The sequence below is a fragment of the Erinaceus europaeus genome, chromosome 4 (genome assembly GCF_950295315.1).
Source record: "Erinaceus europaeus chromosome 4, mEriEur2.1, whole genome shotgun sequence".
Taxonomy (NCBI): Eukaryota; Metazoa; Chordata; class Mammalia; order Eulipotyphla; family Erinaceidae; genus Erinaceus; species Erinaceus europaeus.
Genome location: NC_080165.1, coordinates 35,381,978 through 35,405,633, shown reverse-complemented (window position 1 = coordinate 35,405,633; position 23,656 = coordinate 35,381,978). Strand labels below are relative to the sequence as shown.

Sequence of the window (23,656 nt, the reverse complement as noted above, 5' to 3'; positions counted from 1 at the left end):
CAAGATTTTGACAGTTGCCAGTGATGCACTCACTTTTCACTCATCTAATTATTTCCAGAAACTCACTTTTCTGAAAAGTAACATGAAATGAGTTTTAATATTTGGTGTGACATGATACAAACATAGAACTACTTTTTATACGCGGTGTGGTAAATCGTGACATATAACCAACGTGAGTAAAATTGTACATTGAGTCCACACTAATTTGTAAATCTCTGAGCTGAGATTGAAAAATTTGAGAATCGCTGACTCAGTCCGAGGCAGGACACAGGGAGCCAGTGTGACAAAGCTCTTGGTGCAGAAGAGTCAGGGCCATGTGCCAGGTCACCAGCAGTGGCTCTCAGGGTTCCTGCAAGCTGAACAGTGTAGGGATGGTGGGGTAGTGCTGGGGATTCCCCACCACCCAGGAGTTTCACTTCTCTTTTTGAAAAGTGTTGTCAGGTCATTCTGCCTGGAAACTGATGATGCAAGCCAGCGCGTACTCCCATTGCAGGCCGGGGTCCACAGCAGTCAATCAGCGTCCCACGAGTCTGGTAAAATTGTCTACAGTGCCTGGTCTGAGCCCAGTCTTCTGGGGCGATGGGGGCCCGCAACCTCCTCCTGCTGCTGTCGGGGTTCTTGTCCCTGAGCCTGACCTGGGCGGGTGAGTGCGGGGTGGGGAGGGAACGGGCTTTGCGGGGAGCAGCGCGGGGACCGGGAAGGGGGCTCCGCCGCCGCCGCGTGGAAAGTCCCCCGGGCCCTGCCCGTCGGGTCCGTCCCCGACTTTCGTCTCCCACCCCCCGTACACCTGCGCCCTTTCTGGTCCGCAGTCGCTCTCACTCTCCCGACCCCCCTCCCCACCCCCGTCTCCCTCGCCGCCTCCTCTGGCCCCAGCGCCCTCGGACCCCGGACCCGCGCGGAGGAGGGTAGGGCCGGGTCTCACTCCTCCCTCCCCCAGGCCCCCACTCCATGAGGTATTTCGTCACCTCCGTGTCCCGGCCCGGCGGGGAGCCCCGCTTCCTCGTCGTCGGCTACGTGGACGACACGCAGTTCGTGCGGTTCGACAGCGACTCGGAGGAGCCGCGAATGGAGCCGCGGACGCCCTGGATGGAGGCGGTGGGGCGGGAGGACCCGGGGTACTGGGAGCTGAACACGCAGCGCGCCAAGGAAAACGCACTGACTTTCCGAGTGAACCTGAACACCCTGCGCGGCTACTACAACCAGAGCGCGGGCGGTGAGCGAGGCCCCGGGTGCAGGTCCCCCCACCCCGCAGGGTCTCGGGTCAGAGGTCACCGAGGGCGGGGATCCCCCACACACACCACCCGGGAGGAGCCCTCGGGGCGGGAGCCTGTTGTGCTTTCCGTTCAGGATTGATCTCTGCGGGCGGGGCAGGGGCTCACACCATCCAGGTGATGTCCGGCTGCGACGTGGGGCCCGACGGCCGCCTCCTCCGCGGGTACTTTCAGTTCAGCTACGACGGCGCCGACTACCTCGCCCTGAACGACGACCTGCGCTCCTGGACCGCGGCGGACACGGCGGCTCAGATCTCCAAGCGCAAGTGGGAGACGGCGGGTGCGGCTGAGCACCATAGAGCCTACCTGCAGGGCACGTGCGTGGAGTGGCTGCACAAGTACCTGCAGATGGGGAAGGAGACGCTGCTGCGCGCAGGTGAGAGGCCTGGAGTCGCCTGGGCTCCCCTTGGGCAGGCTGGGCTCCTCCAAGGGCGCAGACCCCGGAGTCCCTGTCCACAGCTGCCTGGGCAAGGCCTGAAGAGCCAGGAGCCCCTGGGCTGCCGTGTTCTGTCACAGCGACCTCGTGGATCAGTGGGCTCCTGCCCTGGAGGAGGAGGGCAGAGCCTCCCTGACACTCCCCACAGGACCCTGCCCCAGGCCACCTAGAGAGCCAGGACTGTCTTCAGACTGTGCTCTCCTCTGAGAGATGGTGGAGGCCTGGCTGCAGCTTCTCTGAGTCCCACCCTCCTCCCGGGTCAGGGCGCCTGGGTCCCTGCGCCCCTAGAGACCCGCGGTCTCCTGCCGGAGGAGAGGCGCCTTTCAGGGCTTTGCAGGGAATAGGAGGTTGTCCCCAATAACCGAGGCCTGGCCGGGGTCTGGGTTTGATGCTTTGTCTTCAAAATGAATCATCTATTAGGAGGGTCGTCATGGTGGCCTGCGTGGGTGACCCGAGTGTGGATTTTATGCGTCTTCCCACTCAGATCCCCCAGAAACACTCGTAACTCGCCACCCCAACGCTGAGGGTGAAGTTACCCTGAGGTGCTGGGCCATGGGCTTCTACCCTGCGGAGGTCAGCCTGACCTGGCTTCGAGATGGGGAGGACATGACCCAGGAGATGGAGTTTGTGGAAACCAGGCCTGGAGGAGATGGAAGCTTCCAGAAGTGGGCGGCTGTGCGGGTGCCTTCTGGACAGGAGCAGAGATACACCTGCCGGGTGCAGCATGAGGGGCTGCCCGAGCCCCGCACCCTGACATGGGGTAAGGGCAGTTGTGAGGGGCTGAACTTGTGAGAGAATGCAAAGTCCTCTGGACACCCTCAGAAAATAAAGAGCAAGTCTGAAGGTTGGGCCTTTCACTTTCCTTCACAGAGCCAACCTCTCAGTCCTCTGCCCTCATCATTGGCATCGTGGTAGCTGTTGTTGTTCTTCTCTGTGTCCTTGGAGCTGTGGTGGGAGCTGTGGTGTGGAGCAAGCAGCAGTCAGGTAGGAAAGGGCTGAATGGTTCTGAGCTTTCTAGTCTCCAGTTTGCTGTGCTTCACTAGTGGGGGTGCTGTTGTATGTTGTCTGTCTGATTTGCTGACACTCCTTGTTGTGAAGCAGTTGTGAACATGAAAGGGATACTTTTCACATTGGCAATTCTGGTGATGGGTCCTGATGTCCAGCAGTCAGAAGTCACAGGGGATGTTCCTGCTGAGGAGAGACCTCTAGGAGGAGATTGGTCTCATCCACCAGCACTTTCTTTCTCTCTTACTCCTTTATTTTTTTCCCCAACTCCAGTATCACTTTCTTGATGGAATGTTGATTATAGGAATATAATTGTGATGGGGGTGGGGAGAGGCTGGACATTTCATTTCCTTGTGTTTTTTTATTCTGTCCTGGTTCTCGTCACAGATCTAGAGACTCCCTTCTGGTCAGAGACCATAGAGTTTTTCTAGAATTTCCTGACCCAGTCTTCTCCCTGACCTCTCAAGTCCTGTTTTCTTCCCACAGGAGGAAAAGGAGGGATCTACAACCGGGCTGCAAGTAAGAATGGGGGTGGGTGGTCATGGAGACCCTTGGGCTGTTATAGATGGGAGTCCTTGGAGGGAAGTCACACCCCATCTTCCTCCTGATGTCACCAGTCATGGATGACCTGCCATTTGTTGTTGTCCCACAGACAGTGACAGTGCCCCGTGATCTGATTCATCTCTTCTGCTGCACAAAGGTGAGGAGACTTGATGTGAGAAGGGTTTGGAGCAGAGGAGACAGGACTGGGTTGTGGAGATTCTTCGGATTGGATGTTTTGAACATGTGGTTGTCTGTTCAGAATGTTTCTGTTACTGTGACTTAACAAAGCTGAGTTTATTGTTTTCTTTCACAGTGTGAGCCAGCTGTCTTCCATGGAACTGAATTGATGGAGGACTTCTTCACACCCCCTTTGTGACATGAAAATCCACTGATTCTCTTTCTGCTAAGGGCATCTCAAAATGTCTGTATACCTTTAACATCGAGTGAGGCTGTGGGGAGAGTGAGCCACCTTACCCACCCTCCGGCACCCCTTTCCCCAGCTGACCTGTGTTCTCTTCCCTGACCACTTTCCTGCTCCCTGGGATGTGGGTCTGCTATATTCTCCCCCTGTTTGCTTGCTAATTTCCAATTAAGAATGGCACATAAAAATGAGAATATAGGATCGCATTTGTTCTTTCCTTATTTCAGGGAGGGTTGTAAATGAATTGGCTATTTTCTACTTTTGTTTTGTGGGGCCCATGACTGAATACAGGAGTATATTCCTAAAATTTGAGAGATAAAATAAATGGAAACACCAGAAGTTTCCAAAATTTTCATGATTGTTGTGCTATGTCTGTTGCAGATGAGGGTGGCAGAAAGTTATGAGGAACTGAGTATGGATGGGTCTGAGTCTAGTCAGTGCTCAGTGCCAAGTGGCTTTGATGTGGCCATTCATTGAAGTGGGTCATTTTATCCCATTCCTTGTCCCAGTTTCTTCAGTAGACCCTTTGACACCAGGACCTGTGATCACAAGGACTTAGCCATCACCTAAGTAGAGCCTAACTTTTATTCACAATGATTAGACAATAGGACCCATAATCCTAAGATCCTCTTTCCTGTAGAGACAACTATGTGCAGGAGGGCTGGAAAATGGTTGGTGGAGAGGAAGTTGAGGATGGAAAACAGCCCTGCTGAGGAAAGTGGAGCTGACATTAATGAACATTGTGCTATAGCTGCCAGCAGAGACCCTGTGGCCTGAGGCTGACTAATGCAGACACTGCCTCCACATTAGAGAGGGGCTCTACACCCCACACTCATTCCTGTGATATTCATTGGATCTAGGAAATTTTGGTGAACTGGAGACAGCCAAGACTTCTGCATCTGTGTAGCTTATATTCTAGTGGGAATGCTGCTGTCTGGGACTAAGGTGGGTGTTTATAAAGACAGAAGTTGCCAAGTACTGTGATGTGGAGATGTGAGCTAGAGTGTAAGTGTGTAGAGACAGGGAAGAGGGCTACTTTCCTAAGGTGTTAGTGTACCTTCCCTGGGAAGCTGACCTTTGAGAAAGGCTTAAAAGACATGAGGACTTACCCTCAAGAATCTCTGTGGAATGTCCTTCTAAGCAAAGGGAGATTCAGTGCTAATGAACTAGGGCTGGAGAGTGTGATCTGGAGAAGGGGAGGGCAGGGAGGAGACTGATGTAGCTGGAGCAGAGAGTAACTGAAGTGAGGCCCCTGTGCACTCAGGCCATGTGGGTCTCTGGGTATATTAGAAGGCGGTTTGTTTTGCTTCCCTCTCAGTCAGATGTGGAGTTACCAATGTTTTATCAAAAGTCTGGCCTGAATCATTTTCTCTTCAGAGTGCTGGTCCAGCTTCTGTTTCAAGCTGAGAGACAAGCTGGCCATGTGACTTGTGGCAGAATTAGGAAACTAGTGCAGGTTCTGGAGTAGAGATGTTGACTGCTTCTTCATCTAGGATGTGAGAAAGGAAAACAAGCGTGATTGCACACACACACACACACACACACACACACACACACAGGCTGAACTTCAGTGTCTTCTAAGTATTCATTGTGGCTTATGGAGAAGTCAAGGGAAAGATCCACAGTTTAGACTGTGCAAACAGAAATATGAAGTTTTTCTTCTGTGAAGATAGGAAAGGCTCTGGAAGTTTTTTATTTGAAGACATAGTGTCATAGGTATTCAGTTTAGGAATGTTGAAGCTGAGATGTATTAGAAAGGTTGGTGATGTTGACAAGTGGGCAATCCTGGAGTTTAGATGATCTATCTCTGTCAGATTAGTATATCTGTATATCTGGAGTATCCTGTATAAATCATAAATAAATGCTTGAGATTGAACGAGTTCACCAAAGGACTTTTACTATGAGAAAGGAACTGGGCTAAACCCTGAACAATGCTCTGCTCAGACCACACATCAAGCACAGTTCTGACATTGTGGCTGGAAGGTACATTCAAACTTTACTGAGCACAGTAGTCATTTTGTATCTTGTAAAAAAAGATTCAGAAAGCTGGAGTAGACTGCACCTTTTCCTGTCTTCGTTACAAGGCAATTGCTGATGCTGCTGGGTTTCAAGAATATAGCAAGAATAGAACCAGATTTCGACCAGATAGTGTATCAGCCTCACCTATGGGGCTTGGGAAATAAGTGACACCTGCACTTTCTGTCCAGTATCCCCACCCAGTGGTGTTGGAAAGAAGTTGAAGTAGCAAATTCAAAGCAAGGCTCAGTTGGGCTCAGCTAGATTTGCAAGCACTGAAGCCATTTTTCATAGTGTGCTCAGGGATGAGGAGTCTTAAATTCACATTTAAGTGTTGGCTTTGTATTGGGGGGAAAAAAAGTAAGACATGTTTAGTAAGATATATTTTGTTTCTTTTCCAGTGAGGAGTAAAAAGGTAAAAATTAGGAAATGATTACAGTTCAGCATGAACATTTCTGGGGTGTCGGGTGGTAGTGCAGCAGGTTGAGCCCACATGGTGCAGAGTGCAAGGATTGGGGTAGGAGTCCCAGTTTGAGCTCTGAGCTCCCCACTTACAGGGGATTCGCTTCACAGGTGGCGAAGCAGGTCTGCAGGTATCTTATCTTTCTTTCCCCCTCTCTGTTTTCCCCTCCTTTCTCGGTTTCTCTTTGTCCTATCCAACAATGAATGATATCAACAGCAACAATAATAACCACAACAAGGCTACAACAACAAGGGCAACAAAAGGGGAAAAAAATGGCCTCCAGGAGCAGTGGATTCGTGGTGCAGACACTGAGCCCCGGCAATAATACTGGAGGCAAAAAAAATTTTTTTTAATTAAAAAATAAAGAATATTTCTGAATCTGTTCCCTAGGTGTATTTCTTACTTCTTAGTGCAAAGAACAGGATCATTTTTTTCTAATTGTAATATGTTAAAGGGTTTAATACATAGATTTAAAACATACCTGGTCATTGTGATAATATTGATTAATTTATAAAGTATTATAAATATTTTGTAAAACATTTCCACAATAAAAATGTATCTGTTGTCTGTGTTAACTTTTAAATGCTAGATACAGTATATATTATATAGAAAACAGTATAGTATGGGAACTATACAAATATAAACATATATATGTCATGGAACAGAGGTGGGGAGGCTCATTTCATTGGGGGGAAGCCAGAGAACAACTGAAGGCTCAGCATTCAGGAGGAAAATGCACAGTTTACTCTCAGCACCCATGGGGGAGCCACTATCTCTGCTGCTGCCACAGATGTCACTGCTCACACCACTGACACCCACGGTGCTGACACTGGATCCTGTGACTGGGAAGCTGTCTCTCACACTACTTTGCCTAATGCGCTCTGCACAGCCCCGGTCATTCCACATCACCACATCCTAGTCAGAGTCCAGCATGTGGTGACCTGAGTGGTGGAGCCTCACACCATGTCCAGCTGCAGGAATGTTCATGAAAGTGACTCCCTCTCTGTGCAGGGAGGTGTTCTCTGCACCCCACCCAGTGTAGAACTCCATTAACATGAAGACGGTACACACTCTAGGTCAATATTAAAGGTTGAGGGATTGGGCTGAAAATGACATATTTCAATTTGATTAACTGTGTTTTTACTTTGTGCTTTCTGTTTCTTCTTTTTCAATTTTGTCTAGAAGTGATCCTCTGTCTGTCCCTGCATCATATCTACTTCACAGCCCCCAGTCCTACAGGAACTGGACTACAGAAGTGCTTCACTTACTTACATGCCCTTCTGGGCCCTTATTCATACCCTGCCTGATTTTCTTGATGAAATTCAATATTTTGCAGTAGTCCTGTCCTGAAAGAGACATTGAGGAAGCTTGGGCAGGAGGGACTTTATTTTGAATGTGGGAGAAGTATAATGTGTGACCAGAAAGCAGATGGTGGTTTTTTTTTTCCTGCCTACTTTTTTGGGGGGTATCAGTGGCTTAAAGTAAATACAGTTGTTGATATGTGTAAAATTTGTTTTGTGCACATTCTCATCCCTAGCTAAAGTCCTCCTCCGAAATTGTGCACCAGGACCTGAACACTGTTCCCCACCTCCCACCTCACCACCCACTCTTGCTGGTGATTATTTTATTGTTTTCTGTAATTACAAATTTAATTATCTATTTTATTTATTAGATAAAACAGGAGTTTAAGAAGAAAGGGGGGTGAAAGGGCAAAAGATAGACACCTGCAGCATTGCTTCACCATTTGCAAAGCTTTCCCCCTGTGTGGGATCTGATGGCTGGAACCCAAGTCCTTGTGCACTGTAGTGTGTGTGCTCAAGCAGGTGTGCCACCACCTGCCCTCACTTGCGATTATTTTTTTTATAGTCTACAAGGTATCTAGTGCTTGAGCCATAGAAACAGTTCCTTTCTCCCTGACTATGGGCTGCACTTGTTGGCTCACTCCTCATGGATAAAGTTCAGTGAGAGTCATGAGTACCACTTCTCAGAGTAAGATAGAAAAGGCACTGTCATTCCCTGCATGGTCACATGCTTTGGGATAACTTACTTTCCCCACTGTGTGGATACTCAGCTAAGGACACACCCATTATAGCAAGGAAATGAAGCTTTTCATACTTACTAGAAGACTGACATTTTGAAACAGGCCTTTCTGTGTCATCAACTGTTCTGTTATAGCAGAGTGACTGGTTGCAACCTTGTGAGACTCAGAGCTTAAACCCCTAAGATAAGTCATTGGTGGATCCCTCACATGCAAAGTGTGTGTAGTAATCTTTGCTAATAAACATCAAAGTACTGAGTGTTGGACCATTTATTACAAAGTGGCATATACAGGGTTGCAACAGTATGATTAATTTCTGGCTGCTCATTAAGAACAACAAAGGAGCTTCAGGAGGTGGGGCAGTGGATAAAGCATTGTGTTCTCAACCATGAGGTCCTGAGTTCAATCCCTGGCAGCACATGTACCAGAGTGATGTCTGGTTTCTTCTCTCTCCTATCTTTCTCATGAATAAATCCAGAGAGAGAGAGAGAGGGAGAGGACAAAATATAGAAAAAAATGAAGTGACAATAAAATCCTGAGAGAAAAATAAAAAAAGCAGCCAGGGCTAGCAAACTATCTCAGGTGGGTAGCATGCCTGCGTAAATTAACAATGCACACAGCCCAGGGTTAGACTGGCCCCCACCACACTGGAGGGAGCTTCAGGACCATGGTGCCCTTCCCACTCTCTCTATCTGAGAAAGCCCTGGGTAACAAAGTCCTAGCAAGACAAGGAGAACAATCAAGTTTCCTCGTGAGAATCTCTATCACCTGATAGATAACTGAAATAATCAGTTTCACTCTTCTTAGGTTATATTTTATTTTTTGTGGCTGTGGGATCATATAGTTTTCATAGTGGTTGTCAGTAGGGATTTCAATTCACCAAAGGAGCCTGAGCTGTGACCCAGGACTAGACTCAGACCTGCCTGCACAGTCACACGTCGGGTTGGGTGAGGCTGACACCGCAGAATAAGTGACCAGGCTGGAGCCTCCAAGACTTCAGAGACCTCGTTCTCCCTTTCTTTTAATTGCTTGACTTTTCCCTCCACCCCAGCACTGGGGGCCCTGTGGGAGGATGTTCTGACTGTAGGGGAGGAGCACTCCCCTAAACATCATCTCCCTGATCCCTTCTGTCAGCCTTGTGTTTGTCTTAGTTGGTGTATAATACTATTCCTGGAAATACAGAACAATGACTAAAACTCAAGGAGTCTGAAAATCTACCTCAGCGCCAAACTCTGTGTAAATCCACTCAGTGGGAACAGAGTTTCTCCCAGAACCCAGCCAGGAGCCCCTGTTTCTTCCACCCCACACCCCACCCCTCCTCACTTAGGTGTTCCCTAAACTGACCCCTTCCCTGCACTTGCTTCTTTGCCTCCTCCCCATCTACTTTTTCTGACCTTCGTTCTCTATGTCTCTGTTTTCTCTCCTCCTCCTCTCTCCAGGAACTACACCCTCCCCCAGCCCCCCCCCCACACACACACACTGTAGTCAATGCCCTGGGGAATCTTCTTGTTCCTCACTCCTCCTGGAAGTGGAGATTTCAGGGATGTTTTCCAGTAAAAGTCCCTTTTTCATTTTTCTGACCTGGGCCGGTTCACCCGTCCTTAGGCAACCTGGTGGCCTCCGGTTCTTAGTAGGTCACCATATTGATATCGAACTTAGGTGTGGACACCGGATCCGCATAGTGCACTGCAGCCCAGAACTCCTGGACTCAAGCGATCCTCCAGCCTCTGCCTCCCAAGCAGCTGGGTCTATAGGTGCACGCCACCGCGGCCGAGGGCTTTTTCATTCTTCAAAGTGTTGTATGCTTCACAATGGTTTGGTCTTGCTCTTCTCCGCCAGGAGAATTGGTTTGGCCCTTGCTAGTTTCGCGCCTCTCTTTCTCCCCGCCCCCTATGCTACGTAGTTTGAGAGTTCTGGTGTGGCCAGGGAAGAGAAGGATGCAGGACAGATCTGTGTGGTGATTAGTTTGGTTTAGTTTATGAATCGTTGTTCGTGATTAAACAAATACAGCTTCCTGGCCCAGCCGTGTGTCCCAGAGTCTCTGTCTCTGTCTACCGCCACAGAGCTAGCCCGGCCAGCTGGAGCCTCTGAACATTAACAACATCAAAACAGCTGTAGGTACAAGTGTGAGAGACTCTAAAGTCCAAGGTTCCACCCCAGCAGAGAGCACCCGTATCCTTTGTTGGCCCACCAGGCACCCAGTAACTGTGTCATGGAGATCTGCCCTGCTCTGAAGTTGGAGTTCATGTGGGGACAAAAATCTACTGGCCTAGCACTGGAATTGGGGCGCCCCCTTGTGTGCAGGATCCTGTCCTGTTGCTTGAACCCAGGAGAGGTCTGGCCCAGCAAGATGAAGTCCAGGGATGGCATTTGTTCTCAAGTCCACAGCCACACGAGGGCGCCTTTGCGTTACTTCAGATTCTGCTTGCACAACCCATTTTGGGCAGTGGTCTGAAGTCAGGCAGAGTTGGGACACTGGGCATCAATGGGGAGTGGAGCATGCTTCATGAAGGGGTGGAGAAGCAGGTCTCAGAAGAGAAGAGAGCTCAGCTAGGTCTGCCTGCCTGCACCTGAGATTCTCATCTCCACACCCATCCGCAATCCTTCTGTCTCCTGAGCAACACTTGGGAAAAAGGTAAAGCAGATATATATTTTTTCCTTCTAAAGCTTATTTCTTCTACGAAGGATATTTTAAAAAATATTTTTGAAATGTTAAATCATTAATGAAAAGGCATAAAAATAAATAATGTTTTTGTTTTAGAAAAACTGTTAGATTTAAAGAAAAGTTGCAAGTTGTACAGAGTCACACTGCCTCCACCAGTGTTACATCTTACACCACATTCTCTCCATAGTGAAGCAACATTGAAGTACTTTTTTAAAACCCAGTAATCCAGATAGAGCTGAAACAAAATTTTCAAAACACTGGGATATGTTGGGTTGCCATAACAGTAACTGTGTGTTATTAAGTTCCGGGGCTCCAGCAGGCCAGGTTAGCGTCGCGGCGGTAGACAGAGACAGAGACTCGAGGACACACGCTGGGCAGAGAAGCTGCAGTTTAATCTTTATTCGCGAGCTGGCAAATCACCACACCATGTGCTTCCCCATCTTTCTCCCTCAGCAGCTGCTCCTGGAACCCTGCAAGTCCTTAGCATAGGGGGCGGCGAGAAAACGGAGTGAAACTAGCAAGGGCCAAACCAATTCTCTCAGAGGGGGGGAAGGGGAGCAAACCAATATGAAACATACCAACAATTGTGGGCTGCTGCTCCGGGTCCTCCACCCCAATGGAGACTGGCAGTGAAGGTCAGAGCGGCCCCCTGGAAGTCCTGGGGTAGCTCCGTGTGGTGAGGGCAAGTGCTCAGAGAGACAAACAGTCAGCTCTGGGAGCCTCAGTGGGGTGACTCATTTATTGAGAGAGAAAGCAGGCTAATATACCCATTGCACAGGGAGAAGATTAAGGTAATCATTAACTCAAACACAAAGCAACACAGTGCATAGTCACATTTTGACCTGCAAACTATTTGATCACAAGTGAAAGGTTACCATACAAGGTTTGATCACAAGCTCACAATGCAATTTTCCCTGGGGCAAATTACAGGCACTTCAGAGTCAGGGGCCAGTTGAGTAACAGGAGTTTGCAGTGGTTTTCAAGTTTGGCCATACACAATGTACAGTAATTTATGGCCTTTGTTTTAAGGGGAGAGGAGGGCATGTGCAGAAAGGTAGCCCTCATCCAGAGAAGCCATCCATCATTACTTCAGGAAGTCAGGGGAAGCTCTCATTGTCTTGACCCGGGGGTGGGGGGGAATCCTGGGGTCTACCCACTTCATGGAAACAACAGCCTGGACTTCCCAGGCAGCAGGCCCACTCTCCAAGAAATAATGGTGTATTTTTCTATGTTTTTCTATGTAAAAACACATCATGATTTTTCTGACAACCCAATACTTCTACCTGGAGAGCATCTACTTTCTCCTATTTGTGCACTGGATTCAAACACCCGGCCAACACAGGAGAACAACTGCTCTGGGAAAGTTTACATGAGGTGGAGCACTGCAGAGGTGACCCTTTCTCTCTCCTGATCAGCCTCTCCCTCCCTCAGTCACACTCTCTCCCTCTCTAACATGCACCTTTTATCTGATTAAAGCAAAAGGTTTTCCATCATGATCTGTGAAATGATGGCACCTACTTCCATATTCCATGGTTACAGTGACACACTCCTCAAAATGTGTTTGTTGAATACATCACAGAAAAATAAACATCTCATGAATAATTGGTGAAATTCTCATGTTAAAAGACACCCTGTAAAAAGCCTGTTCTCTGATTTTAAAGATACATTTAGGAGAGTGGATATAGTGCAGGGATTTCACACTGCTTTGGTGCATGTTGATGGCCTCTTACACTCCAGGTGTATGCAGACATGGTGAAGGAAATTGCTATGGAGTAGAAGTTACTTTGAATACTCTTCATTTTATGTGTTAAGCTTTTCTGTGATTTTTCTCATCTTGCATTTATTCTTGTGAATAATTCCTTAAATTAAAAAAAGCTGTCCTTTAAATACCTCCCCCTTGCCACATACAGAAACACACACACACACACACACACACACACACACACCACCACCACCACCACCACCACCACCACCACCACCATCAGGATCACCACCACCACCACCACCACCACCACCACCACCACCAAAAACTTCACAGAAACACTCTGGTTTGTGGTGCTTTTCTGCCCCCTTGTGGACATGCTACAGATTGCATCTGACCGGGGAATCTGTCTAACAAGTCTATGTAGATAATAATAAATAAAACAGTAACAGAAACCGGAAAGACAGTAGCTGGAGGCCCATCTAAAAAAGTGAAGCCCCAGTGATGACAAAAATAATTTTTTGTTATTTTAAGAAAGCTCTAAAGTAGTTGTTCATAAAGATGATAGTGGGGACACAATAGCAACACAACACCTGTGAAAGTCCAGAATCCTTATAGAAATGCCTGTAGCTGTCAGGTGGAGCCCACATTACAGCTTGACTTCTCTCTCCACTCCATCTTGCATCTCCCTTTCCTCCAAGATGTCTGTCCCAGTGGCATTTTCACAGGGACCGTCTTCACAATAAGTTACCATCTTCACAATAAGTTACCTTGCCAGGTCTCTTCCCAGAGAACTACATCGGTAACAAGAAGCCTCTGGGTGTTTGTGAGCTGAGCATCACAGGCATGAATAGGCTGCGACTGAAGGGAGGCACAAGGTGAGGCAGAGCGATGTCTGCAGATCCACTGCAGGCGTCCCTCATTTACGGCAGCAGATCAGTTCCAGACTCTACCGTGATAAATGACTTTCCTCAAAGAAGGATACCTTATTTACAAATTGAATATTTTCATAGTCAGAACATAGAAATCCTATCCTGTTTATGAACTTCTAAGCACTGTTTTTTTTTTAAACATTATTAGAGTCCTCTAGACATGAAATAACATCCTTTTAGCTTTGCTTCCTTGTTGAAAGAGATAGTAGCCATTGTTGGGATGTTCTTTTCATCTTTACGCATAGAGCAAAAGGCAGCCTCATTCAAGTCATATTGGCCGGCGACCTCCATGGTTTTCTTGCCATCTTTGATCATATTCAAGAGTTTCTCCTGGATGGTAACCATCTTCTTCTGGTACTTCGTTTCACTGTCAGAAGTCTTAGATGAAGAGCATGTTTAGAAGCCATCAATAAAGAAAACTAACAAATGTTAAAAAAAAAAAATAACAAAAATACCATCAGTTTTAGGTACAAATAAAAATCTCTGAAGATTGTCATGAGTAGAAAAGAATTTATTTTCATGCTTTTTCTCAACTGGAACATCACTTTAACCAGAATCTTCAATACCCAAAGTCTCTGAGTATTTAATCATATCCAGAGTGGTACTAAAATGTGTTAAGCTCCTTCATACCAAAAGGCTCAATATGCTATGTCAGTCATTTCTATACATCAAGATTAAATAATAAGTCTATAAAATTAATTTTATAATTTGATGGTAGGATATATTTTTAGGAGTTGTTACCTCCTTGAAACTGTTAGTAAAGGGGCTAGGCGGTGGTACACCTGGTTAAGCTCATACATTACAGTGCACAAGGACCCAGGTTCAAACCCCTGGTTCCCACCTGCAGGGTAAAAGCTTCACTAGAGGTGAAGCAGGGCTGCAGTTGTCTCTCTGTCTTTTTCTCTCTCATAAGGACCCAGGTTCAAATCCCTGGTCCCCACCTGCAGGGAGAAAGTCTCACTAGAGGTGAAGCAGGGCTGCAGGTGTCTCTCTGTCTAACTCCTTCTCTATTTCTCTCTGTCCCACTGTCCCCTCTCAATTTCTGTCTCTATCCAATAATACATAAATAAAATATCTTTTAAAAAAAGAATCTATTAAGTAAAATAGATGGTAGAGACATCATGTGATCATGACAAGCCACTCCTGGAGGTTATTATTATTTTTCACTTTTGTTTATCGTTGTGGTTATTATTATTGTTGCTATTGATGCCATTGTTGTTGTATAAGACAGAGAGAAATGAAGAGAGGAGGGGAGGACAGAGAGGGGGAGAGAAAGATAGACACCTGCAGACCTGCTTCACCGCTTGTGAAGCGACCCCCCCTGCAGGTGGGAAGCTGGGGGCTCGAACCTGGAGTCTTACATGTGTCTTTGCGCTTCCTGCCATGTACACTTAACCCACTGCACTACCTCCCTACCCCCTTGCTTGAGTTAAAATGAAAGTAACTTTTAAGGATTAGTCTCACCATTTGGTAGCAGAATCACTTTCTGTTTTCAACCCAAAAGTCTAATCCAATTTTTAAAAAATACTTTATTATGAGAGAGAAAGAATGACAGAGCAGGAAGAGAGAGAAAGAACCAGAATGCTGTTTAGTTCTGGCATAAAATGGCAGAGGGAGTGAACCTGTGGTTTCCAGTGCCTCAGGCATATAAATTGGTTTTTTAACTGCTCACTACATTCAATCTTTATAATCATAATCACAATCCATCATCAACTTTCTCCTCCTTATATATGTCCTAATCATTTAACAATGCAGACATTTTATTCTTGTATCAGTTTTTCTTTTCACTATGACACTGCCCTTTTTGATGATAGGAAAAATTATCTTTATTGTCAAGATTATCTTTATCTTAAGTACAGAGGTCAATTCTTTCTTTGACTGTCTTCTGTAATTGCTTACAGTATGTAATAGACTTATTAATTTGTTGGAGTATTAAAAATTGAATTCTGAAATCATTTCTTTATTATGTACACATAGCAACAATTGTGTTGGCTCTCAATCACCTGGCCACTCAACACAATTAACAAAGCAGGTAATTCAACAAAAAAGTAGTTGATTATAGAGTATGGGGCAATGGCACAGTGGTTAATCACACACAGTATTAAGTGCAAGGACCTGAGCCCCAGCAATAACCCTGGAGGCAGAAAAAAAAAAGCAGTTTGTTAAATAGTGTGTTATTTCTCCCCATGAGATCTACCAATTGCATGGAAAAGTTCTTACAGTTAGACTGGAACCAAACAATGAATACTATCAGATCATTTTGATGCCTGAAAATACTGATAAGTGGTAAAAATGACATAAATTTTACTAATTATGAGACCATATCTTTTATTTTTATTATTATTTTTTTATTTTAGTTTTTTAAATTTTATTTAAGAAAGGAGACATTAACAAAATCATAGGATGGGGGGTACAACTCAACACAATTCCTGCCACCCAATATCTATAACCCGTCCCCTCTCCACTAGCTTTCCCATTCTCTATATCTCTGGGAGCATGGACCCAGGGTCGTTGTGGGTTGCAGAAGGTGGGAGGTCTGGCTTCTGTAATTGCTTCCCCGCTGAACATGAGCATTGACTAGTCGATCCATACTCCCAGTCTGCCTCTCTCTTTCCCTGGTAGATTGGGTCTCTGGGAAAGTGGAGCTCTAGGACATATTGGTGGGATCTTCAGTCCAGAGAAGCCTGGCCAGCATCCTGATGGCATCTGGAACCTGGTGGCTGAAAAGAGAGTTAACATACAAACCCAAACAAATTGTTGAGCAATCATGGACCCAAAGGATGGAATAGTGGAGATAAAGTGTTGGGGGTACTCACTGCAAACTCTAGTGTATTTCTGCCCTGGTTTATGGATACTTGTGAACATATGCTCTATCTCACGGGACCTGGTCTATATCTAGGTTTTGGGACTTTGTTAGGAAGTGAACCACCTGGGATGGAGTTAGAGAATACTATGAAAGGAAAGGTCTCACCCGAGTGATGAAGCTGAAGGGTTGTCATTCCACACCTGAAGTCTCTGGACACAGTCTGAAGTGAAGCATGCTGGGGTGGCACTCGTTGTGTTGATTAGGTTGCGATCAACGGATGCAATATTATTTGACAAGAATTAGGAGAAGCATACGGGAAGGTGGGCCCTACCCTAGGGTCCCAGGACTCTGGGAAGTTTAGACTCTATAGTGGAAATGTGAGGTATCTGCTGTCTTAGGGTTCACGAAGACAATGGATAGTTATTGTTAACATCACATTATTTGTTAATTGGGTTAACTTTGAAAAGTTCCTTTGTTAGACATAAAATCAACTTTCCCACCTCTCATATTAATTAAATAGTGATTTATATGACTACAATTTAATAGGTGTGTACATAAACACCATTCCCACCACCAAAAGATTGTGTGCAACCCCCCCCACCACCGGCCCAGGAAGCTGAGTGTCCATCCTCCCCTTCACCACAGGGTTTTTACTTTGGTGCCCTAAGACCATATCTTTTTTTTTAATATTTTATTTTATTTATTTATTCCCTTTTGTTGCCCTTGTTGTTTTATTGTTGTAGTTATTATTGTTGTTGTTGTTGGATAGGACAGAGAGAAATGGAGAGAGGAGGGGAAGACAGAGAGGAGGAGAGAAAGATAGACACCTGCAGACCTGCTTCACCGCCTGTGAAGCAACTCCCCTGCAGGTGGGGAGCCGGGGTTCGAACTGGGATCCTTATGCCGGTCCTTGTGCTTTGTGCCAACTGCACTTAACCCGCTGCGCTACAGCCCGACTCCCAGACCATATCTTATATTTAGTTTGATGGAATGTTTTATGTATGACTTAGTTTGCACATTAAAATATTTTTTTTATTAAAGTGGCATTGCACCATTACAGTGTATAGTAGAAAGATTAAGTGTGCATCATTAAAAAGCAACATGTGTGACTCTCTCAAAAGCCTAGCCCAGAGAGAACAGAAGCAACCAGTGGCACAGCTATATACAAGATGTTGGGTATTATACAGCAAATCCTAACAAAAGGACTTTTCAAATTTAACCCAATTACCAAATAATGTGATGATAACAATAATTATCCATTGTGTTCTTGAACCCTAAGACAGCAGAAACTTCACATTTCCACTACAGAGCCTATATTTCCCCCAGTCCTGGAACCTTAGGGTGGGGCGCACTTTCCTGCATGCTTCTCTCAATTTATATCAAATAATATTGCATCCGCCAATCACAACCTAATCAACGCAACGAGTGCCACCCCAGCATGCTTCACTTCAGACTGTCCAGAGACTTCAGGTGTGGAATGACAACCCTTCAACTTCATCACTCGGGTGAGACCTTTCCTTTCATAGTATTCTCTAATTCCATTGCAGGTGGTTCACTTCCTAACAAAGTCCCAAAACCTAGATATAGACCAGGTCTTGTGAGATAGAGCATATGTTCACACGTATCCATAAACTAGGGCAAAATGTATACCTGAAAGCAAAAGTACACAGTAGTCTGCAGTGAGCACCCCCCAACACTTCATCTGCGCTATTCCAACCTCTAGGTCCATGATTGTTGAACACTTTGTTTGGCTTTGTATGTTAACTCTCTTTTCATCACCAGGTTCCAGATGCCAGCATGATGTCGACCAGACTTCCTTGGACAGACGACCCCACCAATGTATCCTGAAGCTCCACTTCCCCAGAGCCCCACCCTACTGGGGAAAGAGAGAGGCAGGCTGGGAGTATGGACCAACCAGTCAAAGCCCATGTTGATCAGGGAAGCAATTACAGAAGGCAGACCTTCCACCTTCTGCATCCCACAATGACTTTGGGTCCATACTCCCAGAGGGATAAAGAATGGGAAAGCTATCAGGGGAGGGGATGGGATATGGAGATCCGGTGGTAAGAATTGTGTGGAGTTGTACCCCTCCTATCCTATGGTTCTGTTTATGTCTCCCTTTTTAAATAAATAAATTAAATAAATTTTAAAAAACCTGATAGTAAAAAAAAAAAAAAGCAACATGTGTGCATACCACACTAGGTTTACCAATGGAAATAATCTATATTTTCCACCAGGTTTCAGATGACACTATTATGCCAACCCGACTTTCTTGGCAAGAGGACTCCAGCATGTGTCTTAGAACCCTGCCTCCCCACCCTCCGGCCCCACCAGGGAAAGAGAGAGACAGGCTGGGAGTATGGATAGACTTTCCAATGTCCATATTCAGCAGAGAAGCAATTACAGAAGCCAGACCTTCCACCTTCTGCACCCCACAATTATCCTGGGTCCATACTCCCAGAGGGGTAAAGAATAGTGAGGGGACTGTATTTGGAGCTCTGGATTGGTTGGAATTGTTTGGAAATGTATCCCTCCTATCCTATAATATTATCAATATTTCCATTTTATAAATAAAAAATAAAAATAATTAAAAAGGAATAAAGGACTGCAAGGGAAAATATAAGGGGAGTCTTGGATTGGGTATGGTGTATTGCACCAAATTAAAGGACGGAGGAAGAAGGGAGAGGGACAGGATGAAGGGACATAGGGCTCTTGTTGTGTCTCTTAGGTACCACTCAGGGGGAGATGAGAGGTTGTGCCTATTTTTTAAAGACTATAATGTAAACGATTGACTCCCATTAAAAAAAGAATTTAATCAAAAAAAAGAAAAGAAAAGAAAAGAAAAAAGGCCACTGGGAGCAGTGGAGTTGTCATGCAATCACTTGAGCCACAGTGATAACCCTGGTGGCAATATATATCATACAAACATATGTATGTACACAAAAATGCTCCAACATTAATGTAGCTATTGAACTGGTTAACCTCAAAGAAGTAGGGCAGGACACGAGCTTTCAAAATAACTTTTTTTTTTTTTTTTTTTTTTACCACTTTATGTTGGGGAAATTAAGTATCAGCAATTCTGAGGCCATGGAGTTTCAGGGATTGTATTGAAGCTCAATGGTAGAGTACATACCCTGCACATATAAGTCTCTGTGTTTGATTCCTTGAAACACACCCTACTCCTGTGAATGTTAGACTTACCTTATGACTGAGCTATTGCAATCTTAGGTAGCCATACACAATTCTAATATATATGATGATGGGGAGAAAACTAGAAATAAAAATATTCTTAATCATCTAATAGTCTGGATCTTTTATTAATGCTTATTAATGGCAGGAGAGATGGTATACTACTGTAGCCATATACAAACAATGCAGAAAATTATTTAAACATAGTTAAGATGCTAGAGAATAGTAGATCATTATGCTTGAATTAAAGCAAATCTTGGTCATTTTCTCACTGACTATGTGAGCTTGAGCAAGCTAATTCAGTTCTTTAGCTTCAGTTCCCTTACCTGCAAACAATTATCCTAATATTGTCTCATTTTTTGAATGACTGTGAGGAAAATTAAGCGATATAGTAAACATAATGTCCCAAGTATGATACCTGACATATAGAAAATATTCATTAACTTCAAAATACAGTAATTACTCTTATAGAAATTTAATATAGTTCTTACTCCTAAGTGTTAATATATTATTTATTTATTTATTTATATTTCAGAAACTTTTTCCATATTTCCTTTTATTTAGACTGAGGTTTGTCCTACCTAGGATCTGTTTTTATTCCATAGCTTTTTTCTCATGAATGTCAGAGAATATACAGACCAGAAGACAAATATTAGAATATCTTTTGTTTTCCTCAGAGATCTCATACTTGTTATTCCTCATGCAGTCCATATGTCTTTATGTTCCTATTATGATAATTCATTTCATAATTCAGAATAAGTCTAGTCTTCAAAATAGACCCAGCAACTACTGAGTCTCTGAAATAGACTCAGGTCATCAATTTTTTATACAAATAGTACCATCATCTGCAATTGAGAAAAAGACTGAACTAAGACTTAGTAGAAGTTACTGTTTTTTTATTTAATTTTTTATTTATAAAAAGGAAACATTGACTAACCATAGGATAAGAGGGGTACAACTCCACACAGTTCCCACCACCAGAACTCCGTATCCCCTCCCCTCCCCTGATAGCTTTCCTATTCTTTATCCCTCTGGGAGCAAGGTCATTGTGGGTTGCAGAAGGTGGAAGGTCTGGCTTCTGTAATTGCTTTCCCAATGAACATGGACATTGTCAGGTTGATCCATACTCCCAGCCTACCTCTCTCTTTCCCTAGTGGGGTGGGACTCTAGGGAAGTGGAGTTCCAGGACACATTGGTGGGGTTGTCTGTCCAGGGAAGTCTGGTTGGCATCATGCTAGCATCTGGAACCAGGTGGTTGAAAAGAGAGTTTAATATATAAAGCCAAACAAATTGTTGACCAATTATGGGCCTAAAGGCTGGAATAGTGCAGATGAAGAGTTGGGGGGGTCCTCCATTTTGTAGATAGCTAGTTGTCAGAGTTTGGGGCACCAGTATGCCGGGCTAGCTTCACGGGTGGGAGACAGAGACCAGGGACACACGGTTGAGCAGAGAAGCTGTATTTCTTTATTCACGAGCTAACAGTTAAAAAAAACTAATCTAATCTAATCACCACAAGTTCTGTCCTGCATCTTTCTCCTCCCGAGGCAGAGTCAGGAACTTGGGAAGTACCTCAGGTAGGGGGCGGGGAGCAGCGAAACTAGCAAGGGCTAAACCAAATCTTCAGGAGGCAGCGGAGTGAGAACAAACCAATGTAACAGAAGAGATCGTGTAAATAGACCACAACGTCAAGCAATTTAACAGAAGAGATCCCAGAAGCAGAACCAGAAGCATACCAACAGCTAGTGGACATATTTTAGTTATATTCCAAAGGGCCTGTGGCTATACTAGTGTTTTGTTTTGTTTTGTTTTTTGCCTGAGCCTGAAATCTGATAAGCAGGTGGGTCCTAATTATTGTTTGGGGAGGTGATGTCATGACTGGCAGAAGGACCAGAAAGCTGGATCAGGGAAGAGAGTAGCTCCCAAATATCGGAAAGGTATATAAAATGGATGATGGGGCAAGAGTGCTGGAAACGTAGTTCACCAAGTAGGGTGTGTGCCTTGCCATGTGTGTTACTCAAGTTTGAGTCCCAGCACCACATGGGAATACCACAAAACAGGGGAAGCTCTGGTACTGTGATGTCTCTCCCTTTTGTTCTCTCTCTCCTCTATCTGAAGCAAAAAGGATAAAAATAAAATGGATGATGGAGCAAAACTAAGACTACTGGAAGAGTTGACGATCTGATTTAATTAGCTGTGGCTTTGATAGAAAATTTGTAGTTGTCTAATTACTTAGTTTGCTCTTGTTAGGTACATTTGTAGGTAAATTTCATGTTCACTTCAGCAGCACATGTACTAAAATTGGAACATTTGTAGGTTAATTTCTATCTAATTATACAAAGAGAGTAGTATGTGGTCCATAAGTAAAGCAAGAGTCATTACCATGTAGTATGGAAGTATTTATTTACAACACTAAAGGCTACTGTGTGGATTTGGTTTAGACCTTGGGGACTGATGCCCCACAGAGCTGATTAAGAAGTATGTGACTATCATGAGAGACTTAATCAAACAACACTTTTGTGAAACATTCCCTTAAGACATTTGGTTTCATGTTTTCCTTTTCTGTCTAGACTTCTTACATGAGAATGAATAATAAATGAAACAATAAATGAACATACTTGAAAATTAGTTTGCTATTGAATTTTGGAAATATAATATACAATTTCCCACTTCCTCAAACTTTAATATAGGTAAAAGTCAGTGAACTGTAATATAGGTAAACTTTAATATAGGCAAAAGTTAGTGAACTCTCATATATACATAGGTTAGCCAGAAGAGAGCCCCTGTGGTTTGTGCTTACTTTACAACAGAAGACTTCTTTAGATAAGACAGTTTTCTAGATTTTAGAATAGTGTTACTTAGTTAGACCCATCCTAGAATGGGTTAAGAAGAAAAGCAATTAGACTGAGCTCCAGAAAAGATATGCTAACCCAACACAGACAGCTGAAACAAAGAGAATAATGTTTGAAGTTATTTTGGCTACACCAAGGCCACACAAAACCTAGGGGAGGGCAGGCTGTCGCAGACCAAAGAAACCTTCAAGAAGAACATGCCTACAATGATAATAATGTCTATAATGATAATAATGTCTGGAGTTGTTTACTTTTTCTTCTTTTTTAAAATTTTATTTATAAAAATGAAACATTGACAAAAACATAGGATAAGAGGGGTACAACTCCACACAATTCCCACCACCAGAACTCCATATCCCCTCCCCTCCCCTGATAGCTTTCCTATTCTTTATCCCCCTGGGAGTATGGATCATTGAGTATGGTCATTGTGGGATGCAGAAGGTGGAAGGTCTGGCTTCTGCAATTGCTTTCCTGCTGAACATGGGCATTGTCAGGTTGATCCGTACTCCCAGCCTACCTCTCTCTTTCCCTAGTGGGGAGGGGCTCTGGGGAAGCGGAGCTCCAGGACACATTGGTGGGGTTGTCTGTCCAGGAAAGTCTGGTTGGCATCATGTTCGCATCTGGAACCTGGTGACTGAAAAGAGAGTTAACATATAAAGCCAAACAAATTGTTGACCAATCATGGACCTAAAGGCTGGAATAGTGCAGATGAAGAGTTGGGGGGGGGGGGTCCTCCATTTTGTAGATAGCTAGTAGGCATATTTTAGTTATATTCCAAAAGGCCTGTGGCTATACTATTTTTTTCCTCCTTTTTTTCCCCTCTGAGCCTGAAATCTGAAATGCAGATGGATCCAAGTTATTGTCTGGGGAGATGATGTCATGACTGCATAAGGGACCAGAAAGCTGGATCACGGTAGATAGTAGCTCCCAAATATGGGAAAGGTGTATAGATATTGTTGACTATAACTCTCATTGATTTGATGTAATCTAGGGCCCATATTCAGCTTAGGAACCTGTGTGACCTCTGTATCCCTGTAGAGCTGAGCTCATATTCTGTGGTCATGAGTAGGAACATTCCAAGCTGCCCCAATATCAGGACCCATCTTCCCCAGGTGTAGCATAGAGTATGTTGTCCAGCTTCCTTTTGGAGGATGGAACATTCTCTATTGTTGTTGATCCATATTAAGGGCAAGGTCCTATGGGGGGGCCCACAAAGGGGTCTATTTTGTTGTTCCTGATAGAGATGACTAGTAGCAATGGAGAGAGAGATTTATCTGAGGTCTAAGCCCATCATGTCTATTTGGAAATTTCAAGACTCCC

The 23,656-nt window shown here is 44.7% G+C and overlaps 1 protein-coding gene across 4 annotated transcripts in view; it reads left to right on the top strand.

Moving 5' to 3' along the window:
- Positions 1–527: 527 nt before the first annotated feature.
- LOC103127729 (saoe class I histocompatibility antigen, A alpha chain-like) overlaps positions 528–23,656 on the top strand; it is a 150,076-nt gene continuing 126,947 nt past the window's right edge. The window contains exons 1-8 of one of the 4 annotated variants that reach the window (XM_060189202.1): positions 528–643; positions 938–1,213; positions 1,372–1,647; positions 2,192–2,467; positions 2,578–2,691; positions 3,199–3,231; positions 3,330–3,412; positions 3,569–4,029. In XM_060189202.1, the coding sequence (XP_060045185.1) occupies positions 580–643; positions 938–1,213; positions 1,372–1,647; positions 2,192–2,467; positions 2,578–2,691; positions 3,199–3,231; positions 3,330–3,412; positions 3,569–3,631 (1,185 nt within the window). In that variant the 5' untranslated portion in view covers positions 528–579 and the 3' untranslated portion in view covers positions 3,632–4,029. Of the gene's footprint in view, positions 644–937; positions 1,214–1,371; positions 1,648–2,191; positions 2,468–2,577; positions 2,692–3,198; positions 3,232–3,329; positions 3,413–3,568; positions 4,030–23,656 lie in introns of those variants that run through there. The other 3 variants (XM_016195031.2, XM_060189203.1, XM_060189204.1) reach the window with 3 other exon arrangements.